The 23,567-nt window shown below is 43.5% G+C and overlaps 1 protein-coding gene and 1 non-coding gene across 6 annotated transcripts in view; both read left to right on the forward strand.

The window, feature by feature from the left end:
- Positions 1-23,567, forward strand: part of LOC126235694 (G protein-activated inward rectifier potassium channel 3-like) — a 690,709-nt gene that overhangs the window by 266,963 nt on the left and 400,179 nt on the right. For all 5 annotated transcript variants that reach the window (XM_049944441.1, XM_049944440.1, XM_049944438.1 and 2 more), the window contains exon 3: positions 12,348-12,527. In XM_049944441.1, the coding sequence (XP_049800398.1) occupies positions 12,348-12,527 (180 nt within the window). The remainder of the gene's footprint in view (positions 1-12,347; positions 12,528-23,567) is intronic.
- On the forward strand, positions 14,948-15,052 carry LOC126237751 (U6 spliceosomal RNA). The gene has a single exon (XR_007545199.1). It is a non-coding gene; the product is annotated as a U6 spliceosomal RNA (small nuclear RNA).

Below are 23,567 nucleotides of genomic sequence, written 5' to 3' on the forward strand. Positions count from 1 at the left end.
TTCGAAATTGTAACAAATAAGTGTAGTGCAAGCAGTGTGCCAAAGCAGCAAACGTATCTGTAGAATAAGTTGCAATTGAAGAAAACAGAGGAATTTTTTATTGTACACTCCTGGAAATGGAAAAAAGAACACATTGACACCGGTGTGTCAGACCCATCATACTTGCTCCGGACACTGCGAGAGGGCTGTACAAGCAATGATCACACGCACGGCACAGCGGACACACCAGGAACCGCGGTGTTGGCCGTCGAATGGCGCTAGCTGCGCAGCATTTGTGCACCGCCGCCGTCAGTGTCAGCCAGTTTGCCGTGGCATACGGAGCTCCATCGCAGTCTTTAACACTGGTAGCATGCCGCGACAGCGTGGACGTGAACCGTATGTGCAGTTGACGGACTTTGAGCGAGGGCGTATAGTGGGCATGCGGGAGGCCGGGTGGACGTACCGCCGAATTGCTCAACACGTGGGGCGTGAGGTCTCCACAGTACATCGATGTTGTCGCCAGTGGTCGGCGGAAGGTGCACGTGCCCGTCGACCTGGGACCGGACCGCAGCGACGCACGGATGCACGCCAAGACCGTAGGATCCTACGCAGTGCCGTAGGGGACCGCACCGCCACTTCCCAGCAAATTAGGGACACTGTTGCTCCTGGGGTATCGGCGAGGACCATTCGCAACCGTCTCCATGAAGCTGGGCTACGGTCCCGCACACCGTTAGGCCGTCTTCCGCTCACGCCCCAACATCGTGCAGCCCGCCTCCAGTGGTGTCGCGACAGGCGTGAATGGAGGGACGAATGGAGACGTGTCGTCTTCAGCGATGAGAGTCGCTTCTGCCTTGGTGCCAATGATGGTCGTATGCGTGTTTGGCGCCGTGCAGGTGAGCGCCACAATCAGGACTGCATACGACCGAGGCACACAGGGCCAACACCCGGCATCATGGTGTGGGGAGCGATCTCCTACACTGGCCGTACACCACTGGTGATCGTCGAGGGGACACTGAATAGTGGACGGTACATCCAAACCGTCATCGAACCCATCGTTCTACCATTCCTAGACCGGCAAGGGAACTTGCTGTTCCAACAGGACAATGCACGTCCGCATGTATCCCGTGCTACCCAACGTGCTCTAGAAGGTGTAAGTCAACTACCCTGGCCAGCAAGATCTCCGGATCTGTCCCCCATTGAGCATGTTTGGGACTGGATGAAGCGTCGTCTCACGCGGTCTGCACGTCCAGCACGAATGCTGGTCCAACTGAGGCGCCAGGTGGAAGTGGCATGGCAAGCCGTTCCACAGGACTACATCCAGCACCTCTACGATCGTCTCCATGGGAGAATAGCAGCCTGCATTGCTGCGAAAGGTGGATATACACTGTACTAGTGCCGACATTGTGCATGCTCTGTTGCCTGCGTCTATGTGCCTGTGGTTCTGTCAGTGTGATCATGTGATGTATCTGACCCCAGGAATGTGTCAATAAAGTTTCCCCTTCCTGGGACAATGAATTCACGGTGTTCTTATTTCAATTTCCAGGAGTGTATTTCGACTTAAGTTAACTTTGCCAGACAATTAGTAAAGATAAGCTAGCACAAACAAGGGACTATACATGCAAGTATAAATACATATGTGTGACAAGTAAGCTTTACAAATGACTTGCAAGCGATATTTTACATCTGAAGATAGCTTGCATACAAAGTGTTGTTATTGTAATGGATTCAGTGAACATATTGTTTTTAAATTTGACGCTTGCACCTTATGTGCTCCCTCTCTTCTGCTAAATCCGCTATTAAATAATCGGATAACATACGATTACTGGCACCAGTAACTACAACTCTTAGGCTGTCCTCTGTAAAAAAAATTTTGTATCTCAGTAAGCATAAGCCTAAACTTGATGCATATTTTTTCAGTTTTTTATATAGAAAGTACTTGAAAATAGCTTTTAAATATGAAACTGACCAAGCGTGCGAGTTCCACTAAAGTAAATACCTGTAAGCAACTACCGAGATTGAAACTTTTCAATGTATTTAACTAAATATTTGAGATTAGGAACCAGCGGCCGCAAATGAACATTTAAGGCGGCACTATGCCCTTAATTAAGCAGTGCATTGGAGCCTCGTCCTTCTGAACAGCTTACGTTTCTGCATCGAGGCTGGCGGTGCTATCTAGGTAGATAAACGTCGATGAGTCTTTCATATGGGGTTACATGAAGTCATCGGTCCACACTCATTGGTAAGATCGTAGCTGCCTATCACTCAGTATGGTGTGTACCGGAACACCTCCGACAAAATTTCGGAGGTTGTCCAAGAATACTGTAACGAGTAGGTGACAGAAGGGATAGATAACATTCCACTGGAATTCCTAAAATCATTGGGGGAAGTGGTAAGAAAACGACTGTTCACGTTGTTGTCTAGAACGTATGACGCTGGCTATATACTATCTGAATTTCGGAGAAACGTCATCCACACAATTCCCAAGACTGCAACTGCGACAAGTGCGAGAATTATCGCACGATCAGTTTTAATAACTCAAGCATCCAAGTTGCTGACAAGCCTAATATATAGAAGAATGGAAAAGAAAAGCAAGAATCTGTTAGACGTCGATCAGGTTGGCTTTGGGAAAGGTAAAACACCATAAAGGCAGTTCCGACGTTGCGGCTGACAATGGAAGCAAGGCTGAAGAAATGGTCAGCTATAGGGAAAGATGGGTAATAAACAGTATGTACAAGAGCCAGGAGAGATTAATAAGAGTGGAAGACCAAAAATGAAGCACACAGATTAAGAAGGGTGTAAGACAGCGATATAGCTTTTCGCTCCTACTGTTCAATCTTTACTTCGAAGAAGCAATGAGGGAAATAAAGGAAAGTTTCAAAGTGGAATTAACATTCAAGGTGAAAAGATATCAATGATAAGATTTGCTGATGGCATTGCTATCTTCAGTGAATGTGAAGAGAAATTACAGGATCTGCGGAATGGAACGAACCGTGTAACGAGTATAGAATATGGATTGAGAGTAAATCGAAGAACGACGAAAGTAATGAAAAGTAGCAAAAATGCAAACAGCGAGAAAGTTAACGTCAGGATTAGTGATCACGAAGTAGATGAAGTTAAGGAATTTTACTTTCTAGGCCGCAAAATAACCCATAACGGGCGGTGTAAGGAGGACATAAAAAGCAGACTACCGCTGGAAAAAAGGGTTTTCTTGGCCAGGAAAAATCCACTAATATCAAACATAGGTCGTAATTTAAGGAAGAAACTTCTGAGAAAGTATATTTGGAGAGCAGAATTATGTGGCAGTGAGACAGAGACTTTGGGAAACCCGGAAGAGAAGAGAATAGAAACATTTGAGATGTAGTATTACAGACGAATGTTGAAAATCAAGTGGACTGATAAGGTAAGGTATGAGAAGGTTATCCGCAGGATCGGCGACGAAAGGAATATGTGGAAGACACTGAGAAAAAGAAGGCACAGATGCTAGAACATCGGTTAAGACATCAGGGAATAACGTCGATGGTAGACGGTAAAATCTGTAGAGAAAGACAAATATTGGTATATTCCAACAAATAATTGAGGTCGTAGGTTGCAAGTGCTACCCTGAGATGAAAAGGTGGGCATAGGAGAAGAATTAGTGGCGCGCCGCACCAAACCAGTAGGAACACTGATGACTCAAAAAGAAAGGTAACCCAGTCACTCATCGCTAGTTTTCATAACAGATGTAGAGTTTCTACTTTATGACAACTCCCCGTTGCCAGCAGCCTCACACTTGAACCGGTGGCAGTTAATCTCACGTCTCGTTCGTTTCGCACCCTCACGTCTATTTAGCGCCTTCCGGTCTTAGGTGAGGTGTCGAAACATTATATGTAATAATGAATCCTTGAATTCATCTGGAAAATCATTGACATATCAATCAATCAGAGGAAACCACAAAAATCACATAGAGAGCAGTATTAAACCGGACGGAGCAGTGAGTTTATTTGGCTACGGACTTTCATGAACAGAGGGGATTTCTGTTTTTAGATTATTTGTAGTTAAAGTCTTTCTCGGGTTCTCTCAAACAATAAGGTCTGTTCCTGCATCTCAAGAGTCTGGCGAAAATTGAAAACTGATTCTTTGATTTTGTCCGCTCAAAGAAAGAACTCCTCATACTTTATTCTTTGTAAAAATGCATACTCTCTGCGATTAACGTTGGTTTCATGAAGTAGAAATTTAGATACTGCTGCTTAAGCGTGTGCTTGGCAGTACTAAGGCCAGCTGCACCAATTGCAGAAAAGTCATTTGCTGCATTGACAGAACAGCTACAGATTAGCAGCTTCTATCCTTAGACAAAATGCTGTGAAACAATCTTTAGAAAATTCAGTCAACAAGAAATTCGGATGGAGTTTACATACAAATAAACTACCCAAATACAATCAGAATGTGTTTTGTGAAGTATTAACATTAAACTTGTATGATGGCTATTGTTTTAGCTTTTATGCAATTTTTTAAGTTCATATGCCATTAACAGCACACTGAATTATTTATGTATTACTTGTCATAACGGTGTAATATGACTAGATTTCTTCCTTTGTCCTTCTGTTGAAGAATAGCATACCTAATGTCACAGACGTAATAGGACGCCAGTGATTGTCTCATTCTGGCAGGAAATACACGCCTGACAAAGAAAGTGAAACATCCAGAAGACGCAGTCAGACGTCAGTGTCGCTTCACCACCATCTGTGGATATGTGAATGATTAGAGTTACAATTCTCTGTAACAAGTATAATGTCCACGACAGTGCGTAATTGTCTTTTATGTTTAGTGTTGTTAACAGCACTGGCAGGGTATGTAATGGGGGTGAATAGTGTCAGATACTGAGTGATCAATGTGAAAGACGCTGAGATATCTCGTACTCGTGTGAGACATTGTTATCAACAACTGATAGCTTTTGAAATGGGCCTCGTTGTGGATCTCCATTTGGCTGGCTAGTATCAACGTACTATGTTCGAGTATAATGACTTTCCTGGCGACTAGAAATCTACTCTGTAGGAATCAGCGTGGGTTTCGAAAAAGACGATCGTGTGAAACCCAGCTCGCGCTATTCGTCCACGTGACTCAGAGGGCCGTAGACACGGGTTCCCAGGTAGATGCCGTGTTTCTTGACTTCCGCAAGGCGTTCGATGCAGTTCCCCACAGTCGTTTAATGAATAAAGTAAGAGCATACGGACTATCAGACCAATTGTGTGATTGGATTGAAGAGTTCCTAGATAACATAACGCAGCATGTCATTCTCAATGGAGAGAAGTCTTCCGAAGTAAGAGTGATTTCAGGTGTGCCGCAGGGGAGTGTCGTTGCTATTCACAATATACATAAATGACCTTGTGGATGACATCGGAAGTTCACTGACACTTTTTGCGGATGATGCTGTAGTATAACGAGAGATTGTAAGAATGGAAAATTGTATTGATTTGCAGGAGGATCTGCAGCGTATTGACGCATGGTGCAGGGAATGGCAATTGAATCTCAATCTAGACAAGTGTAATGTGCTGCGAATACATAGAAAGAAAGATCCCTTATGATTTAGCTACAATATAGCAGGTCAGCAACTGGAAGCACTTAATTCCATAAATTATCTTGGAGTACGCATTAGGAGTGATTTAAAATGGAATGATCATATAAAGTTGATCGTCGGTAAAGCAGATGCCAGACTGAGATTCATTGGAAGAATCCTAAGGAAATGCAATCCGAAAACAAAGGAAGTAGGTTACAGTACGCTTGTTCGCCCAATACTGCTCAGCAGTGTGGGATCCGTCCCGTATAGGGTTGATAGAAGAGATAGAGAAGATCCAACGGAGAGCAGCGCGCTTCGTTACAGGATCATTTAGTTTTCGCGAAAGCGTTTCGGAGATGACAGATAAACTCCAGCGGAAGACTCTGCAGGAGAGACGCTCAGTAGCTCGGTACGGGCTTTTGTTGAAGTTTCGAGAACATACCTTCACCGAGGAGTCAGGCAGTATATTGCTCCCTCCTACGTATATCTCGCGAAGAGACCTTGAGGATAAAATCAGAGAGATTAGAGCCCACACAGAGGCATACCGACAATCCTTCTTTCCACGAACAATACGAGACTGGAATAGAATGGAGAACAGATAGAGGTACTCAAGGTACCCTCCGCCACACACCGTCGGAGTGTGGATGTAGATGTAGATGTAGATGTAGATCAACATTTCTGGAGCATTAAGGTGTAACAGTGACTCCATGGGACCGTATGGGAATGTGATGACCAGCATACTCGTCGTGAAGGTTCCGGTCGACTACGTCTGACTACCACAACGGACGATAACCACCGAGCACGTCGTAACACCTTCACAGCTGCGTCTGCCACCCGAGAACGGCTAAGGGCTCCCTGCAGTATACTGTGTCATCCCGCACCATTGATCGGAGACTGTCAGCAGCCATACTAGGGAATTACCGTCTCGTGCGAAGACTGTATTGTGTTCAGCTATGAATCTTGCTTTTGCACAAACTCGGATGACCATCTTCAGCGAGTACGGTGGCGAGCTGGACAGAGGTCTCGCTCTTCCAAGGTTTTGGAGATGCCTAGTCTGAAGAGCCATCAGGTACCACTTCACGTCAAGGTACATCACGGACTGCCTGCTTCCTCATGTACTACATCTAACACGACAGTTTATTGGTGCAGTTTTTCAGCAGGGCAATTCTCGTTCACGCGTGACACATGCCTATGATCTGCCTGCGTGAGGCTGGTGAACTCCTGTGGCCAGCAAAACCACCGTGTTGGCCCTGAAAGAACGTATATAGGACCGGCTGGATGTCGACTCCTCCCCAGTGCCAGTATTCAGCATATAAAGTACCTGCTGCAACAGTTGTGGGCTAGCTTGTGCCAGGAGAGGATAAAGAGGCTTTGTGACACCCTTCTCAACCGAATCACCGCATGAGTCTAGGCCAGAGGGGGTACAACCTCATAGCGACAAGTAGGCTCATTCTGCCAAGTCCTTTGTAAATTAGACTCGTTTTTGTAATCACTTACCCTCTCAACCAGTAAAGTTTCGTTTCGTCTCCTACTATCTTTCAGGGTTATAACACTACAACAGCGTATTTACGTAGCTTATTCAATCAAATACCAAATTTGGTTTATTACGTAGTATGCCCCAACAGAACAAATAGTCCTGTCACGGTAAAGCCACGTATAACACTCCTGTCCGCTGTTACTACTGCACCATAACCTCAATGCTAGAAACAGGTTGTGACATAAAACTATTTTGTAAAAGCAATTATGGTACAAAGCAGCATAGCAGTGTTACCCTCTGGGAGGAATTTTGTTAAGTTGACCGTGTTGTACCTAACGGAAGTGGCTTATCGGAAATGAAAGTCAGAATTACGTAAATATTTGAACAGTACCAAACAAAATTTTGCCTATCTACACTGTTCAACGGATAAAGAAAACGGTCGCCAGCCTAACTAGGCAAGAGAATGATTAACATTCTCGTTTCAGAAAGTAGGTATAAGTAACTATAACGGACAAACACAACCTAGACTTGGCCACACGCGAGTGCAATGAACTCTGACACACATATGTTTTAAGATTGAAGCTAACAACTGGAGCAGCACAAAAACTATTTGCAAAATTATAACACGTACAGAAAAACACTATCACTTTCAGGGCTTACACAAACTGAGTGGTCTTTATACTGTTAATATGCACACAAGAGAGACAAACACTTAGTAATCATGAACATATAATTTCCTACTATGCAGTTTTCTACTTTTACTATCGTGAGACATAAAATTAACATTAATGTAAGATACTGACCCACTTTCTGAGATTAACAACAGGCAGTAATGTGATCATTTACTAAGCAAAACTCTATAAGCCTCAGTCTTGAGAGATTTTAATTTGAAGTTGGCAACAATACATTAATAAGCAGCTTTACTAGGAAAATTATTTCAGCAAGCATCATTAACTTTAACTCACTCTCTTGCCACATTAACTTTAACTTTACTCTGTCCAATAGGCATTAATTAGCAAACTGAGTTTTAACGTACTTTCAGTAAGGACACTCGGTAATCACTTTAGTTCAAACGGAGAGGACCCTGAGAGGTGTTATGATGAGGAGAAAAGTCAAGGTAGGTACATAGATTCAGATATAAATTACCTTATATTTCAGCACAATAACACATCCATTAAGCTGATCCTTCACTGTACATCATTATAGTATTACGTTACAGTGATTGCGCAACGTGGTGGCAACTGCATGTTGATAGGTGGATTCACAGACTGAATTGCTGGACTCTGTCATTTCTTGGTGGCGACGACAGATACAAATTCCAGAATAGTTCCAGCTATTTATCCATCCATCCGAGGCCTTGGAAAGTAACCGGAAAAGCCTCTCTCGGAACCAGCACCATATGTGTCTTTTACATGGCAGTGCACGGACTCGTAGCTCATCTCCGACTGCTGGCTCGTCTCCGACTCGTAGCTCGCCTCCGACTGACTATCAGTTCCACCTTTTCCACCTAAGCCAACCTCAATTTGCGCGCGCTACACAGTTCCGTTCCCGAGGGGAACCACTACACCTCTTATACACAGAATACTAAGATTCCTAAGTGAGGATCAGCAGTTTACATAACAACAAACAAACGCATTGAATAACACAGAACATTTGCACATATTAACATGCCTACAAAAAATTATTCACACAAAATTGCAATTATATACAGTAAGTTTTGTTCCCTCCAAATGGGTCAAAGCATTTGAACGAGAGATATGTTACACAGCATACAATCAAATCATGATATCAAAGTTCGTACAAAGAAAGGAGTATACAATTTTATGTTATCGATTCAAGCAAACATATTTACAGAAGCTTAACGATGTAATATTAAATGAAACAAAATCAAAATAAATCAGTAGAGCATTAGAGCTATGGTGTTACAGGGTGCTTCACATTTTTGTCAATATGTGCCTGTGATATTGACGCAGACACAGGCGCAATGACAAGATGGGTAATTCTGAAACAAACAACGGTCTAAACACTACGCAATGGCTATTAACGCATAATGATGCCTGTTCTCTGAGTTTACATACTAGCACAGATTGAACCACGCTCAATCCGAAACACTGACGGTACCGCAACATACAGGAACCAGAACCAGACACGCATAGATTGCTCTGGAAGCTTTAACTTGAGCTCAGCTGGGAATCTGTTGCTGTAAAGAAGCCTGTTTATCTTGATTATGTTTTGAGACGAAGATTATACGGTAACTGTCCCACACTCTTCGGCAATCAACTACGTTTTAAGTATGCCTTATTATCGGAAAAGGTATCAATTCAGGTTAAAATAAACCAAAATGATGTAGGAAAGTGTACAACTAATCGTTAGAACGACATGTGGCTACATTGCGCTAATAACGATCGGGAGCAAACATGCGTGATTATAAAAACTAATTTTGATTAATTATTCTAAGTTGTTACTAACCACGAAACTTCAGGTTAGTAAAAATGAAATTATTGAGTGCAATAATACGTTCGCCAGTCCTAAAGTGGACAATAGTTTTTTTACTGGTTGGGTTAGACTGAATATGAACTTACGTAATAGTTCATGATAACGTGCATAAACGACAATGGTGATGGGAGCACACTTGAATTTGCAGGTTACCATAAAATTTAGTTAGTTGAATACTATTATATTGCACACTTTAGAATTACTTGAAATCAAAACTGACTGAAATTTGTCTTACGCATACTATAATATTTATGTAGAGTAACCTCAGAATAAAGTTAATTGTCACTTAGTGTAACTAACTACTTCGTCCAAATGATCAAAATTCAATACCAAAAGCAAAATAATTAAATATAAATAAAATGACAATTATCAGCAACATATTAAAACAACGCTGAAATACGATAGCCAAGCGATCGATACATGAAATTATTAGACACATAAAATTGCACAATATGCATATATATGAGTAAGAGAGTAAAATGCGCTATCGTTTGCCTGAATCGATTACTTCAGTACTGAATGAATTTTCAAATATAGTTTCAGTACAATATTTGCATAATAATGTTATTTATGACTTTATTTAATAAGCAAGAATAGCTCTTTCAACATAAGAGAAAATATTTGGCATTACTTTCTGGCACGTTTGTCATTTTTGTATTTGAAGTATTTCTCTTTATCACAATACGTTATTCGGTTGTTAGAAAGATAGGATATGGAGTACGGACTGTGCTTATGTTAATGATGACTTGGGTAAATGAATGGGATTAAGATTAATTTTTACTGCCCCAATGTGTTGTCCAAACAAAACTCTACGATACTAACAAGTCTCTTCCAGTACTAGTTGTCTGAAATGTTACGGTCTTACCTGAGGTTAAGCTGCTTGTGCGACGTATTCGTTCGGCGTCAACAATTTCATTGACTGTGGCTCACCCTCCAGTTGCGAATAATTTATAAACGTGTTTTAGTCCCGTTATACTCTTCCGTCAGTAACTCTGCTGAAACCCCTTCATTAAGTAAAACTGCGCTGTGTTATATAAAATTTCATGCCCCTCATGCCTACATGTGCATGCACTCTCATTCGCGCACTCTTTCTCGCAGCTACATTGCTAACTTCCGACACTCTCTTGTTCACTTCCTACGCCACAGATCCTGTGTACCACCTAGATCGTACAAGTATCTTTGATTATATACGATGCAGCATCCTTGACATTGCCAGCTTGTTTACTTTGAAAAATTTATAAAATCGTTTGAAACTGTTGTGAAATTAGTAACACGGTATTAAAATAAATCATCACCGTAAACAAAGAAAACATATACATTATTGACAACGTATTAGCAACTATATAAATAAAAACTTATATGTTCGTTTGTTCAAAATCATGTATCTCCGAAAGTTCTTGACCGATTGCTTTGAAATTTTGACATAACGTTCAACTTGATTGCTTTGAAATTTTGATATAACGTTCCACTGGTACTCTTCTGTGTTTTTATTCACGTACATCTTAAGTATTTGTAATGCACAAATTTATATAAATTTAATACTAGGGAAACGTTATAAAATATACAATAACGAACCGTTGCTAGCAAACAGGAAAGTTGTATTTATGAATTATTTGTTTATATTTAGGACACTACTACAGAATCTGAATTTGCGATAACCATAAAGAACGCTCGAGGTCGGAGAGAGAGGAGGAACGGGTAATAGACTGAGGGGCGGGAGGAAGTGGACATAGAAAACGGGAAGGAAGAGATGGACATAGAGAAGGGCACGGGGAAATGGAGAGAGAGAGAGAGAGAGAGAGAGAGGAGGGAGGAGAAGATGGACAGAGAAAGGGAAGAGGGGCGATGGACTGAGAGAGTGGGAGAGAGAGGGGGCAGGAGGAGATGGAGAGAAAGGGGGAGGGGAAGAGGGCCAGAGAGAGGGGCAGGAGGAGATGGACAGAGAGAGAGAGGAAAGGAGGAGGAAATGGACGAAGAAAGGGGGAGGACGAGATGGACAGAGACAGGAGAGAGAAGGATATTAGGACGTATATGTAATTCCCATACACATTTGAAACGCGTGCTTTCTCTTTGCTTTATTTTCCATTTAAGCAGATTGGGCAATAGCAAAGCGTGGCTGTGTACAGCTAGTTGAAAATATAAAACAGATACTGTTTCATAGCGTGACGTAGTGTTTTGTAATTTTGCAATACCACCCGCACATCTAAGGAGCCTTCCGATTTTGTTGGACTTTTCTGCAAGCTGTATCTGACTTGAGCTACTTGAGTCTTGGGTTCGGAGTAGTTTCGGATATTTTTCTAATGATCTCTTCGTTGCTTGGACTACGTCGGCACGAAATAACAGAAATATTTTCCCGATACATTTAATGAATTAATGAAATGATAATTAAATGGACACCCTAGCTGCAAACAGGCGTTGATATACTTCATTGGGGACATGTGAAAATACTACCGTCATATATAACGATACATTTAATGTTGTCCACCACGTACGAGTACGAATATATCTACTGACATCATTCACAAGGGAAGCATTTGCCCAACAGACATTTCGCTCGTCTTCCACACGTTTGTAGATCATACTTAAATGCAACGAATTCTGATCTTGTACAATGAACTTCTCAAGCGTTTTCAGAAAATCGAGCTTAAAAGTAATTCAGTGCATAGTGACTTTCTCAACTCACTGTACAATAGCACGAACGACGAGGAAAATGGCCGATCCTTTGGGTGTATGCTCCCCTTGCAGAGGCCGTTCGGTGGACTGTTAGGAGGTATTCGTGAACTAACAAGTGTCTTTTGTCAGTACCAGACATGTGAGTGCCGAGTCGCACAGGTGATTTAGCTCGTCGTGCCTTGCTCGCAGGTGGGCATCGTGTTCGCCAAGCTGTCGCGGCCCAAGAAGCGGACGCAGACGCTGCTGTTCAGCCGGCACGCCGTCATCTGCCAGCGGGACGGCTTCCACTGCCTCATGTTCCGCGTCGGCGACATGCGCAAGTCGCACATCGTCGAGGCGCACGTGCGCGCCCAGATCATCCGCAGGAAGGTCAGTCCCATCGCCTCACACCTGCTCTGCTCTCGCCCACAGTGTGCGTGTGTGTGCGTGTGTTTTATGCATTGATCTTAGCAACATGGTACTGTGTGCTCTAAGTTCCGCATCTACATACTTCGTCTGGAAGCCACAGTAAAGTGCGTGACTACAGACCGTGCATCCGAACGTTGAGCGTTGAGCTTGCAGAGAATCTGACGTCATAGCGTGTAATAGCACGTTCGGGAGTTTTTCCGAATGTGCAGAGCAATATCTAGCATGTCAGATATTATGAGCGTGCGTCTGAGCGTTGACCAATCAGACGGCACAACGGCACCTACGTCACATGCACGCCATCGAGGCCCACGAGAAAGACAGGCCGCGGCGCGTACGTCACGAAGTTAGTCCTGGACCAACACCGACTCAAAGGAAAGCCTCGGCGCTTGTTGGTGACGTCACGTCAGCTAGGCACGGCTAACGCCAGGTCTGTTGCAGGCACAAACGTCTTGGCGTGCTTATCACTATAAATCTCTTATTTTTGGACAAAATGTTCGGTATTGTTTTGTATTCTGCAGTTTTATTTAGATGAAAGATTTTCTTACTATCGTGAAGCTACAAATGAAGATCATAGTTATGTATTACTGAATCCTGTCGAAACAAACGTAGATCAATATGAGAAGACGCTTTGCCCTATTGCAAGCTTCGGAAATTTTACATTCAAGTAACTATATTTACTTGATCCATTTTCTTATCGAAACTTACCCCAACCCCCTTACAATGAACTCGTTTCTTTTATTTCTTTCTTTATTTATTTTGACATCGTCACTGGAAATGTGAACTAATTTACATGTGTAAATGTCCGACTGTTGCCAGTCATTAGATTACGGTCGTTTTCAACGAAAGGAATTCTAAACAGGAAACAAAATAGCTTCATACATCGAAAATACTGCTGAGCTTAAACATCCACATTAGGAAAGATAAATACGAGTATTCCCCTCTTGCAACTGAAAGGAGAAACTTTATAAGATAAAAAAATTTTATTTGATAAAACAAGTATCTCTCTTTTGCCTCTTCTTCTGTCCCCCACCCCCTCCCCCAACGTGTACAATCGCAAGATATTTCATTAACATTCAGTGCTCCTCACCCCATAGTCAACCAAGATGCCTAAAGAAGAGCACCAATATGTTCAAAGTTTCTTGTAAAATCAACCCAGTACAAACGTAACTTCCTCAGATATACAAATAAGGTAAAGAAGCACAAATTCTCTTGCTGCTGGACCATGAAGTTGTTTTTGTTTGTCAATCCTTAAAACAGGTGGAAAATTAAGTTCAGGAGTACACTACTTGTTAAGAAGTGTAATGAATTGCACAATTAATTGATTGCAGAAATCTCTCAGAACAATGTGTGTTGGTCAACTACCGCCAATAGTTTCACATTTTCCTTTGTCAGGGAGGGAGACACCACCATTACGAGTATGCCTGCAACAGACGTGGCGTTCGCCGTGCCTAGCTGACGTGACGTCACGAACAAGCGCCGAGGCCTTCCTTTGAGCCGGTGTTGCCTGAACTCGCTCGCACAGCTCAGCAGACCAAAAGCGTTTCTAAACCTGTTAACTCGCAGCTGGGAGTGTAAGTACTAACGAGAATTGCATCTTCCACTGGAATCTGCTATTATGATTAACAGTACTACAGCAAAATTTAATTTAAGATCAATACTCGATATAAATGGTATAACGGCTTGTTTACAGCATTTAGTCTCTTCTGCTTAACAGTACTCATTACATGCTGGGAGTGGTGCATTATGCAACTGATAATCATTTTAGCATGCTTTTATTTTATTGTACGCCAGTACAGCCGTAACAAATTATAAGTGGGCCCATGGACTTCCCATCATTATAGGACTAATAACAGTAACATTCCATAATAGCGGATTCCAGTAGAAGATTCAGTTTCAGTTTGTACGGACACGCCTAGTTACGAGTTAACAGGTGTAGAAACGTAGTTTGTCTGCTGATTTGAGCGAGCGAGCGCAGGACTACCTTCGTGACGTACGCGCCGCAGCCTGTCTTTCTCGTAGGCCTCGCACGCCAGCTCCCTTTAGCATTGAGCTGTGAGACGCCATATTGGCATTTAGTTCAAGCCTATACGTATATATGTCGTTTCTGAGCACCAGAAAATCGAGAATCACTCGAAAACCCTTTGTTAACTGAGTGATTCGTTGCAATAAAATAGAGAGGCATTATATTCGTGGCAAAAGAATTATTGTAACTTTCGTGTTATGAGAGTATGTCATTTGAAGATAGCGACACACTGAGAATCAACCAAAAACACATTGTTCTTGGTACAATTTGTTGCAATTAAATTTCAGTTAGTAACATAGCTACGATTAAAGCATTTAGCAAGTGGCAACCATCTTAGAATTGGCCACAAATGAATCGTTGTCGCTTTAGCGACGTACTTGCTTCGGCAGCGCATATACAGAGAATATTAGCATGGCCCCTGCTCAAGGATGACACGAAAAAAAAAAAAAAGCGTAGTGAGTAGCGTTGATGCTTCATGATCAGATATGTTCTGATGTTGGTTCCCGTCTCGCCAAGTGTAATTTTTTTTCCTAACAGGTTCTGATGCTTTATTATTAGTTTAATGTAAGTGTATACTACAATATTTGATGTTGTGTAAATAGAAGTTCACCTTTTTTTGAGGAGTGAGTTTGTTTGATTGGCTTAATGTACACGACAGCTTGTGCTACTTGTATAAAGATATTTTGTTCCTTTTTACTTTGAGTTTCGTAATTTATATGTTGTAAAGATTGTGCTACTCAGTAGGAACAGTGATAAAGTAAGAATGACCTCAGGGTTTTACTAAAATGTGGGAAAGATAAAATAGTGTTTATCTTATGTGGAGAACTATTTCGCAAATTTGTGTCGCACTGTTTGTAATGGAACTTTTATAAGTCTGTGTCCTTATTGGTTGGACATGGTACTTTCCATTTTCTCTTAAAAATATGTACATGGATATTGAAGTTTTTAGTTGTGTTTATTACATATAGAACAATGTGACTAGGATATGAACAATGGAGGAAATGTGCGTTTTAATAGAGCTAACGTGGGAATTTTACGCGCGCCTACTGGGTAAACAGTATGATTTACGAACTACAAACATCCCACGACTGCCGCTGGAGTGCGTTGCGATCGCTTATACCACGTTGGGGCCCACGTACCGTATGCACAAGTCGCATCGTTCCTGAGCGTTCAGCAGCACCTTGAACTTGGCACGCTCAACGTTAACGTTCGACAGCACGGTCCGTGTGCCGACAGCTTAAGGCTACTTTGTACCGATATTAGTGATTTTCTTTCTTGTCACACATATATTCAGCGAGGGAGCAATGACAGAGCATGATTCTGTACTCGCACTACTCTCTTTTATCTTGTTCTCACGTTTCCTAACGAGATACACAATAGTGAGAATTAAACTCTTCACAGTCTGTCTCTAAATTTACCCAACAGATGGAACGAGAACAAAACTATCTTCCTTCCGACTTTTCCCATTTTAGTTCCCCGAGCTTGTTTGCTACAACGTTCTACATCTTCATATACACTCCTGGAAATTGAAATAAGAACACCGTGAATTCATTGTCCCAGGAAGGGGAAACTTTATTGACACATTCCTGGGGTCAGATACATCACATGATCACACTGACAGAACCACAGGCACATAGACACAGGCAACAGAGCATGCACAATGTCGGCACTAGTACAGTGTATATCCACCTTTCGCAGCAATGCAGGCTGCTATTCTCCCATGGAGACGATCGTAGAGATGCTGGATGTAGTCCTGTGGAACGGCTTGCCATGCCATTTCCACCTGGCGCCTCAGTTGGACCAGCGTTCGTGCTGGACGTGCTGACCGCGTGAGACGACGCTTCATCCAGTCCCAAACATGCTCAATGGGGGACAGATCCGGAGATCTTGCTGGCCAGGGTAGTTGACTTACACCTTCTAGAGCACGTTGGGTGGCACGGGATACATGCGGACGTGCATTGTCCTGTTGGAACAGCAAGTTCCCTTGCCGGTCTAGGAATGGTAGAACGATGGGTTCGATGACGGTTTGGATGTACCGTGCACTATTCAGTGTCCCCTCGACGATCACCAGTGGTGTACGGCCAGTGTAGGAGATCGCTCCCCACACCATGATGCCGGGTGTTGGCCCTGTGTGCCTCGGTCGTATGCAGTCCTGATTGTGGCGCTCACCTGCACGGCGCCAAACACGCATACGACCATCATTGGCACCAAGGCAGAAGCGACTCTCATCGCTGAAGACGACACGTCTCCATTCGTCCCTCCATTCACGCCTGTCGCGACACCACAGGAGTCGGGCTGCACGATGTTGGGGCGTGAGCGGAAGACGGCCTAACGGTGTGCGGGACCGTAGCCCAGCTTCATGGAGACGGTTGCGAATGGTCCTCGCCGATAACCCAGGAGCAACAGTGTCCCTAATTTGCTGGGAAGTGGCGGTGCGGTCCCCTACGGCACTGCGTAGTATCCTACGGTCTTGGCGTGCATCCGTGCGTCGCTGCGGTCCGGTCCCAGGTCGACGGGCACGTGCACCTTCCGCCGACCACTGGCGACAACATCGATGTACTGTGGAGACCTCACGCCCCACGTGTTGAGCAATTCGGCGGTACGTCCACCCGGCCTCCCGCATGCCCACTATACGCCCTCGCTCAAAGTCCGTCAACTGCACATACGGTTCACGTCCACGCTGTCGCGGCATGCTACCAGTGTTAAAGACTGCGATGGAGCTCCGTATGCCACGGCAAACTGGCTGACACTGACGGCGGCGGTGCACAAATGCTGTGCAGCTAGCGCCATTCGACGGCCAACACCGCGGTTCCTGGTGTGTCCGCTGTGCCGTGCGTGTGATCATTGCTTGTACAGCCCTCTCGCAGTGTCTGGAGCAAGTATGGTGGGTCTGACACACCTGTGTCAATGTGTTCTTTTTTCCATTTCCAGGAGTGTATATACCTACTCCGCAAGCCACCGTACGGCACGTGGTGGGAGGTACCCTGTACCACTGCCAGTCATTTCCTCCTCTGTTCCACTCGCAAATAAAGGGAGGGGAAAACAATTGTCTATATGCCTCCGTATGAGTGCTACTTCATCGTATGGTATCTTCGTATTCTTTGTGCGCAGTGTATGTTGACGGCACTAGAATAGCTCTGCCGTCAGCTTCAAATGCCGGTTCCTTAAAATTTTTTAATAGTTTCCTCGAAAAGAATATCACCTACCGCAAAGGGATTCCCAGAGATTTTCCGAAGGATCTCTGTAAGACTTGAGTATTTCTCGGACCAACTGGTAACAAATCTAGCAAACACTCCACCAGTACTCAAGAACAGGTCGCACTAGAGCCCTTTATGCAGTCTCCTTTGCAGATGAACCACACTTTTCTGAAATTCTCCCAGTTAACCGAAGTCGACCATTCGCCTTCCCTGCCACAATCTTTATATGCTCATTCCATTTCACATCGCTTTGCAGCGTTACGCTCAATATTCAAACGACGTGACTGCGTCACGCAGGACACTACTAACGCTGTATCCGAACATTAGGGATTTGTTTTTCCTACTCATCCACATTAACTCACATTTTTCTACATTTAGAGCTAGCTGCTATTCGTCGTAATATCTATCGCCTGTACCGAAACAGTACGACTCTAGCAGCCCATCTTTGAATCCGTTGGACGTCTTTTTGGAAAGAAATCCTAACTCTTGGCCAATACTCATCCATTACTCGCGATCTTGTTTGCGATTTGTTTTACACACGCCCTCTCCTTTCCCCGAAGCCTTCCAACAAACTAAAATCTTCGATTCGCTTTCCCTGCTACATTGAAACGTCCCTTAGAAAAATTATGAATGGCTGTGCTAGTAAACCTCTTACGTTATTTGATTTTCAAACAGCTGAGCAAAACGCAACGTACTCAAACAGTTTTCTCTTTACTTATTCTGATCATCACTAAACTGACAAACAATATTTCTAGCGCAACGCAATCTGACTTTCAATAATCCTACAAAAGGATGGCCCTGACTAACAATGACCTCTACCTTTCATGAATCACTTACCTCACAAAAATCTTCGTTACTCGAACTACTGCAATACAGCGAGCACCACTACTGCCAGCTAAATAAAAGATTCAAACTACTGAAGGCACTAACTACTGATAGGCATAGTTAGCAAATGAAAGATTTTGAAAGAGAACAAACAATGTATTTACCTTAATAATGTTCCAAAGTCATCATATATATATATATATATATATATATATATATATATATATATATATATATATATATATCAATTCATGACATCCATCTTTACAAATTTCCTTTTTCTGTCGGACACACGTCCAGATCGTCCGCTTATAGTAACCTCTCAGAATTCTGGGATCTCTCTCTCCACATCCACCACTGCTGGCGGCTCACCTCCAACTGCCCAATGCTACGTGCTGTTAACATCCAACTGCCCAACACTACAATAGCGAATATTCCAACAATTCCAACCAGCCACAGACTGCACACAACACATTCAGTGATTTTCATACAGAGCGCTACGTGGCGTTACCAACATAAAAACCTGAACAGCCTACTTACTACATTTGCTGTTAAAATCTAGTATTAGCCCTTCAGATTTAAGCAATATGACGTGTTTCAAATGTTCAACACTCATTTACTAATCCGAGAGTGTACGGAACTTACTTTCTTGCTGTGGGTGAAATTATTCTTCATTCATTCCCCATTTAGCTAAACCAAATGTTAATTTTTTCTGTATTTCTACATACGTCAGATGACAGCACACTGATCAACCAGAACATTATGATCACCTACATAATGGCCGGTATGTCCACCTTTGGCACCCATAAAAGAGGCTACACATGGTGACAGGGAAGCAGTGAGGCCTTGGAAGGTCGCTGGAGATAGTTTGCACCACATCTGCGCACACAGTTCATGCAATTTCCGTAAATTCTTGGGAGCGGATTGATAAGCTCTGGTGCCACGTTCAGTTACATCCTTGATGTGTTCGATTGAGTTCAGAACCGGCGGGCTGGGGGGGGGAGGGGGATGGGGGGGAGGGGGGGCAGCGCACGCATTGGACCTCACCGCTGTGTTCCTAGAACCACTCCATCACTCTGCTGGCCTTGTGACATGGCGCATTATCGTGCTGAAAAATGCCATTGCCGTCGGGAAACGCTATTGTCATGAAGGGGTGTACGTGGTTTTCAACAATTGTACCATAGTACTTGCCCGTCACGGTGCCTTGCACGAGCTCCACTGGACCCATGGACGCCCACGTAAATGCCGCCGCCAGCTTGTCTCCGTCCCGCAGTACAGGTGTCAAGGAGCTGTTCCCCTGGAAGACGACGGATTCGAGCCCTACCATCGGCTGATGAAGAAGGTATCGAGATTCATCAGTCCATGGAACGCTCTGCCACTGCGCCAACGTACAGTGCCGATGGTCATGTGCTCATTTCAGTCGTAATTGCCGATGACATGGTGCTAACATTGAACATGCATGGGTCGTCGGCTGAGGAGGCCCATCGTTACGAGTGTTCGGTGCACTGAGAGTTGAGACACACTTGTACTCTGTCTGCACTAAAGTCTGATTTTAGTTCCGCCACAGTTCGCCGCCTGTCCTGTTTTACCAGTCTGCCCAGCCTACGATGTCCGACATCTGTTAACGAGGAGTGGCCGCCCAATCCCACGACGTCCGGACCTGGTTTCACCTTGGTTTCGACACATGTTGAAGATATCCACGACAGCACACTTCGAACACCCGACAAGTAGTGAAGTTTCCGAAATGACCGTGCCGAGCCTCCGGGCCACCACAATCTGCCCTCGGCCAAACTGAGATAGATTGTACTCCTTTCCCGTTCTACATACGCTCACTGATACTACACGCTACGTGTCTGACTGGTAGTCATTCCCCATTAGCTGACGCTGCCCTTGCATGGACGGTGTAATATCGATAGTAGGCAGGTGGTCATAACATTCTGTCTGATCAGTGTATCTCGTTGTAGACAACGGCAATGTCTGCGGACAACGCAGTGCACAGCTTAAGTATACTGACAATGTTAGTGGTCCAATTACACTTTCTTGTGGCAAATTCCATATTATTTGTGTTTTTGCTGAACATTCACGGTCCACTATAAAGCACTTGGTTCAATTAGTCAGGATTTAATCTACCTAGTAACATATTTGCGAAAATACTCTGCGGTATCATAGGGCATATATTGGTTATTATTCGACAATATCATACTTTCTAAAACGTTCCAAAACTCTGACAAGAAGGAATCCGTTTATCTGGATCTACTGCATATTATTTGAACATAGGATATGCTCCAGGATGGTGCAACAAACGGACATTGGCGATATTAGTCTATAATTTTATGAACTATCTCTTTATTCTACATCTACATTTATACTCCGCAAGCCACCCAACGGTGTGTGACGGAGGGCACTTTAGGTGCCACTGTCATTACCTCCCTGCGTATGGTTCGCGGGAAGAACGACTGGCGGAAAGCCTCCGTGCGCGCTCGAATCTCTCTAATTTTCCTCTCCTCGGGAGGTATAAGTAGGGGGAAGCACCCTCTCGAAACCTGGACAGCAAGCTGCACCGCGATGCAGAGCGCCTCTCTTGCAGAGTCTTGCAGAGTTTGCTAAACATCTCCGTAATGCTATCACGCTTACCAAATAACCCTGTGACGAAACGCGCCGCTCTTCTTTGGATCTTCTCTAACTCCTCCGTCAACCCCACCTGGTACGGATCCCACACTGATGAGCAATACTCAAGTATAGGTCGAACGAGTGTTTTGTAAGCCACCTCCTTTGTTGATGGACTACATTTTCTAAGGACTCTCCCAATGAATCTCAACGTGGCACCCGCCTTACCAACAATTAATTTATGACCATTCCACTTCAAATCGTTCCGCACGCATACTCCCAGATATTTTACAGAAGTAATTGCTACCAGTGTTCGTTCCGCTATCATACAATCATACAATAAAGGATCCTTCTTTCTATGTATTCTTTTTGCAAATAACAGTGTCCTGAGTTCTTTCCAATCCCGCTGGACTATTCTCTACGAAAAAGGTTTTCGGTAAATACTAGCTAATGGGGGCTGATTTCGCGGCGTATTCAGGGTGAACGTACAGTGTCAAATCTGTAAAATTACATGCAACTCCTTGTACACGTGCTTTGCACATGTTCATGTGTATCCTAGACGAATTATCTAAACGATAAAAGAAATGCCGTAATGTCAAACAACTCTTTGCCTACAAATGGCGGACTTCCGTTACTCCTTAAGAGTGTTTCCCGTCTCTTGAACATCGGTAGGTCGGTTGTCTCATTGGTTCACTGCAAAATCGCTACTGATCTGGCACACCAGCTAGTGAGACCGTAACTTTCAGATGTCTTCTAAAAACATTTACTTAAATTCCGACGTGGTTTGTCACTTCCGCCACAGTTTCAATATATGTAAACGAATAAAGATATAAATACACGCAGATCAAAGTTTACGATGCGGTAAATAAACTTTTCAGAAACGGAGACCGGATGTTAGTTACGGCAATAGAAATAGGAAATAGAATCAACTTCAAACAATTTTTTGGAATAATTATTAATTTCTTCAGTAAATATTAAACATTTAGCAGGGCACTGTCTACATAAAAAATCTCAGAGGGCCAGTGGTATTTATGTCAGCACCGTGCAAACACCATCACTAGTATCTTTCGCTGAATAGCGGATTCAGATTGAATATTTTATCTATTATCATTCTTGAACTTTTCCTAAATGAACAAGTATTCTTATGTAATAGAGCGTACAGACCGAAAAGTAACTAATGTTTTATTGCTTCTTCATCGAGTGTTTCAAGCCTGCTGTCTTTCCCTTCATTAGGTCCAAACGGTTTAAACTATTTCATAACTATTTTTATACAGCTAGCGAATTTCTGTATTTTTATCTCATCATCTCTTACGTTGGAATTGCGGGTCATATAAAAAAGAAACTGGCACCTTCTGCACTGTTACCCTCTTTGAGGTTCAGTTCGCAGTCAATACCTTCTCTCTGTTCACGTTCGTCTAATCACACTGTAGGAACATTAAAATATTGTTTGTCCCGCTAAGACTTGCTCTTGCTGCATCGCGTAATATCATAATCTATGCTACGCAATAGAACCAGGACAATAGCTCGCCCTGAACAATCTTCAGATCATATTTCAGTCTTGGATATGTTTTCGGAAGTATCACAGCATTTGCCTCAAAATAGCTGTTGTTGTTGTGGTCTTGAGTCCAGAGACTAGTTTGACGCCGGCCCGGGTGGCCGAGCGGTTCTAGGCGCTACAGTCTGCGACCGCTACGGTCGCAGGTTCGAATCCTGCCTCGGGCATGGGTGTGTGTGATGTCCTTAGCTTAGTTAGGTTTAAGTAGTTCTAAGTTCTAGGGTACTGATGACCTCAGAAGTTAAGTCCCATGGTGCTCAGAGCCATTTGAACCATTTTGAACTGGTTTGACGCAGCTCTCCATTCTACTCTATCCTGTGCAAACTTCTTCATCTCACAGTACCCACTGCAACTTACATCCTTCCGAATCTGTTTAGTGTATTCATCTCTTGGTCTCCCTCTACGATTTTTACCCTCCACGCTGCCCTCCAATACTAAATTGGTGATCCCTTGATGTCTCAGAATATGCCCTACCAACCGATCCCTTCTTCTAGTCAAGCTGTGCCACAAATTTCTCTCCTCTCCAATTCTATTCAATACCTCCTCATTAGTTATGTGTTCTACCCATCTAATCTTCAGCATTCTTCTGTAGCACCAAATAGCTAACAAACCCATTAAAAAACTAAATCACCATAGATCTTTCGAAATAGGAGTGCTATGCCGTAAACAGAGTTCCACGTCGCTCCTTCTATATAAGGCGAGTCACAGACGGATGCGACGTGGTTCGCAAACTGACGACGTTGTGTCACACCAACCAGCGTAACTGTAGTTTTTAATCCTTTTCCCATATTGAT

Source organism: Schistocerca nitens, chromosome 2, assembly GCF_023898315.1.
Source record: "Schistocerca nitens isolate TAMUIC-IGC-003100 chromosome 2, iqSchNite1.1, whole genome shotgun sequence".
In the NCBI taxonomy this organism is placed as follows: domain Eukaryota; kingdom Metazoa; phylum Arthropoda; class Insecta; order Orthoptera; family Acrididae; genus Schistocerca; species Schistocerca nitens.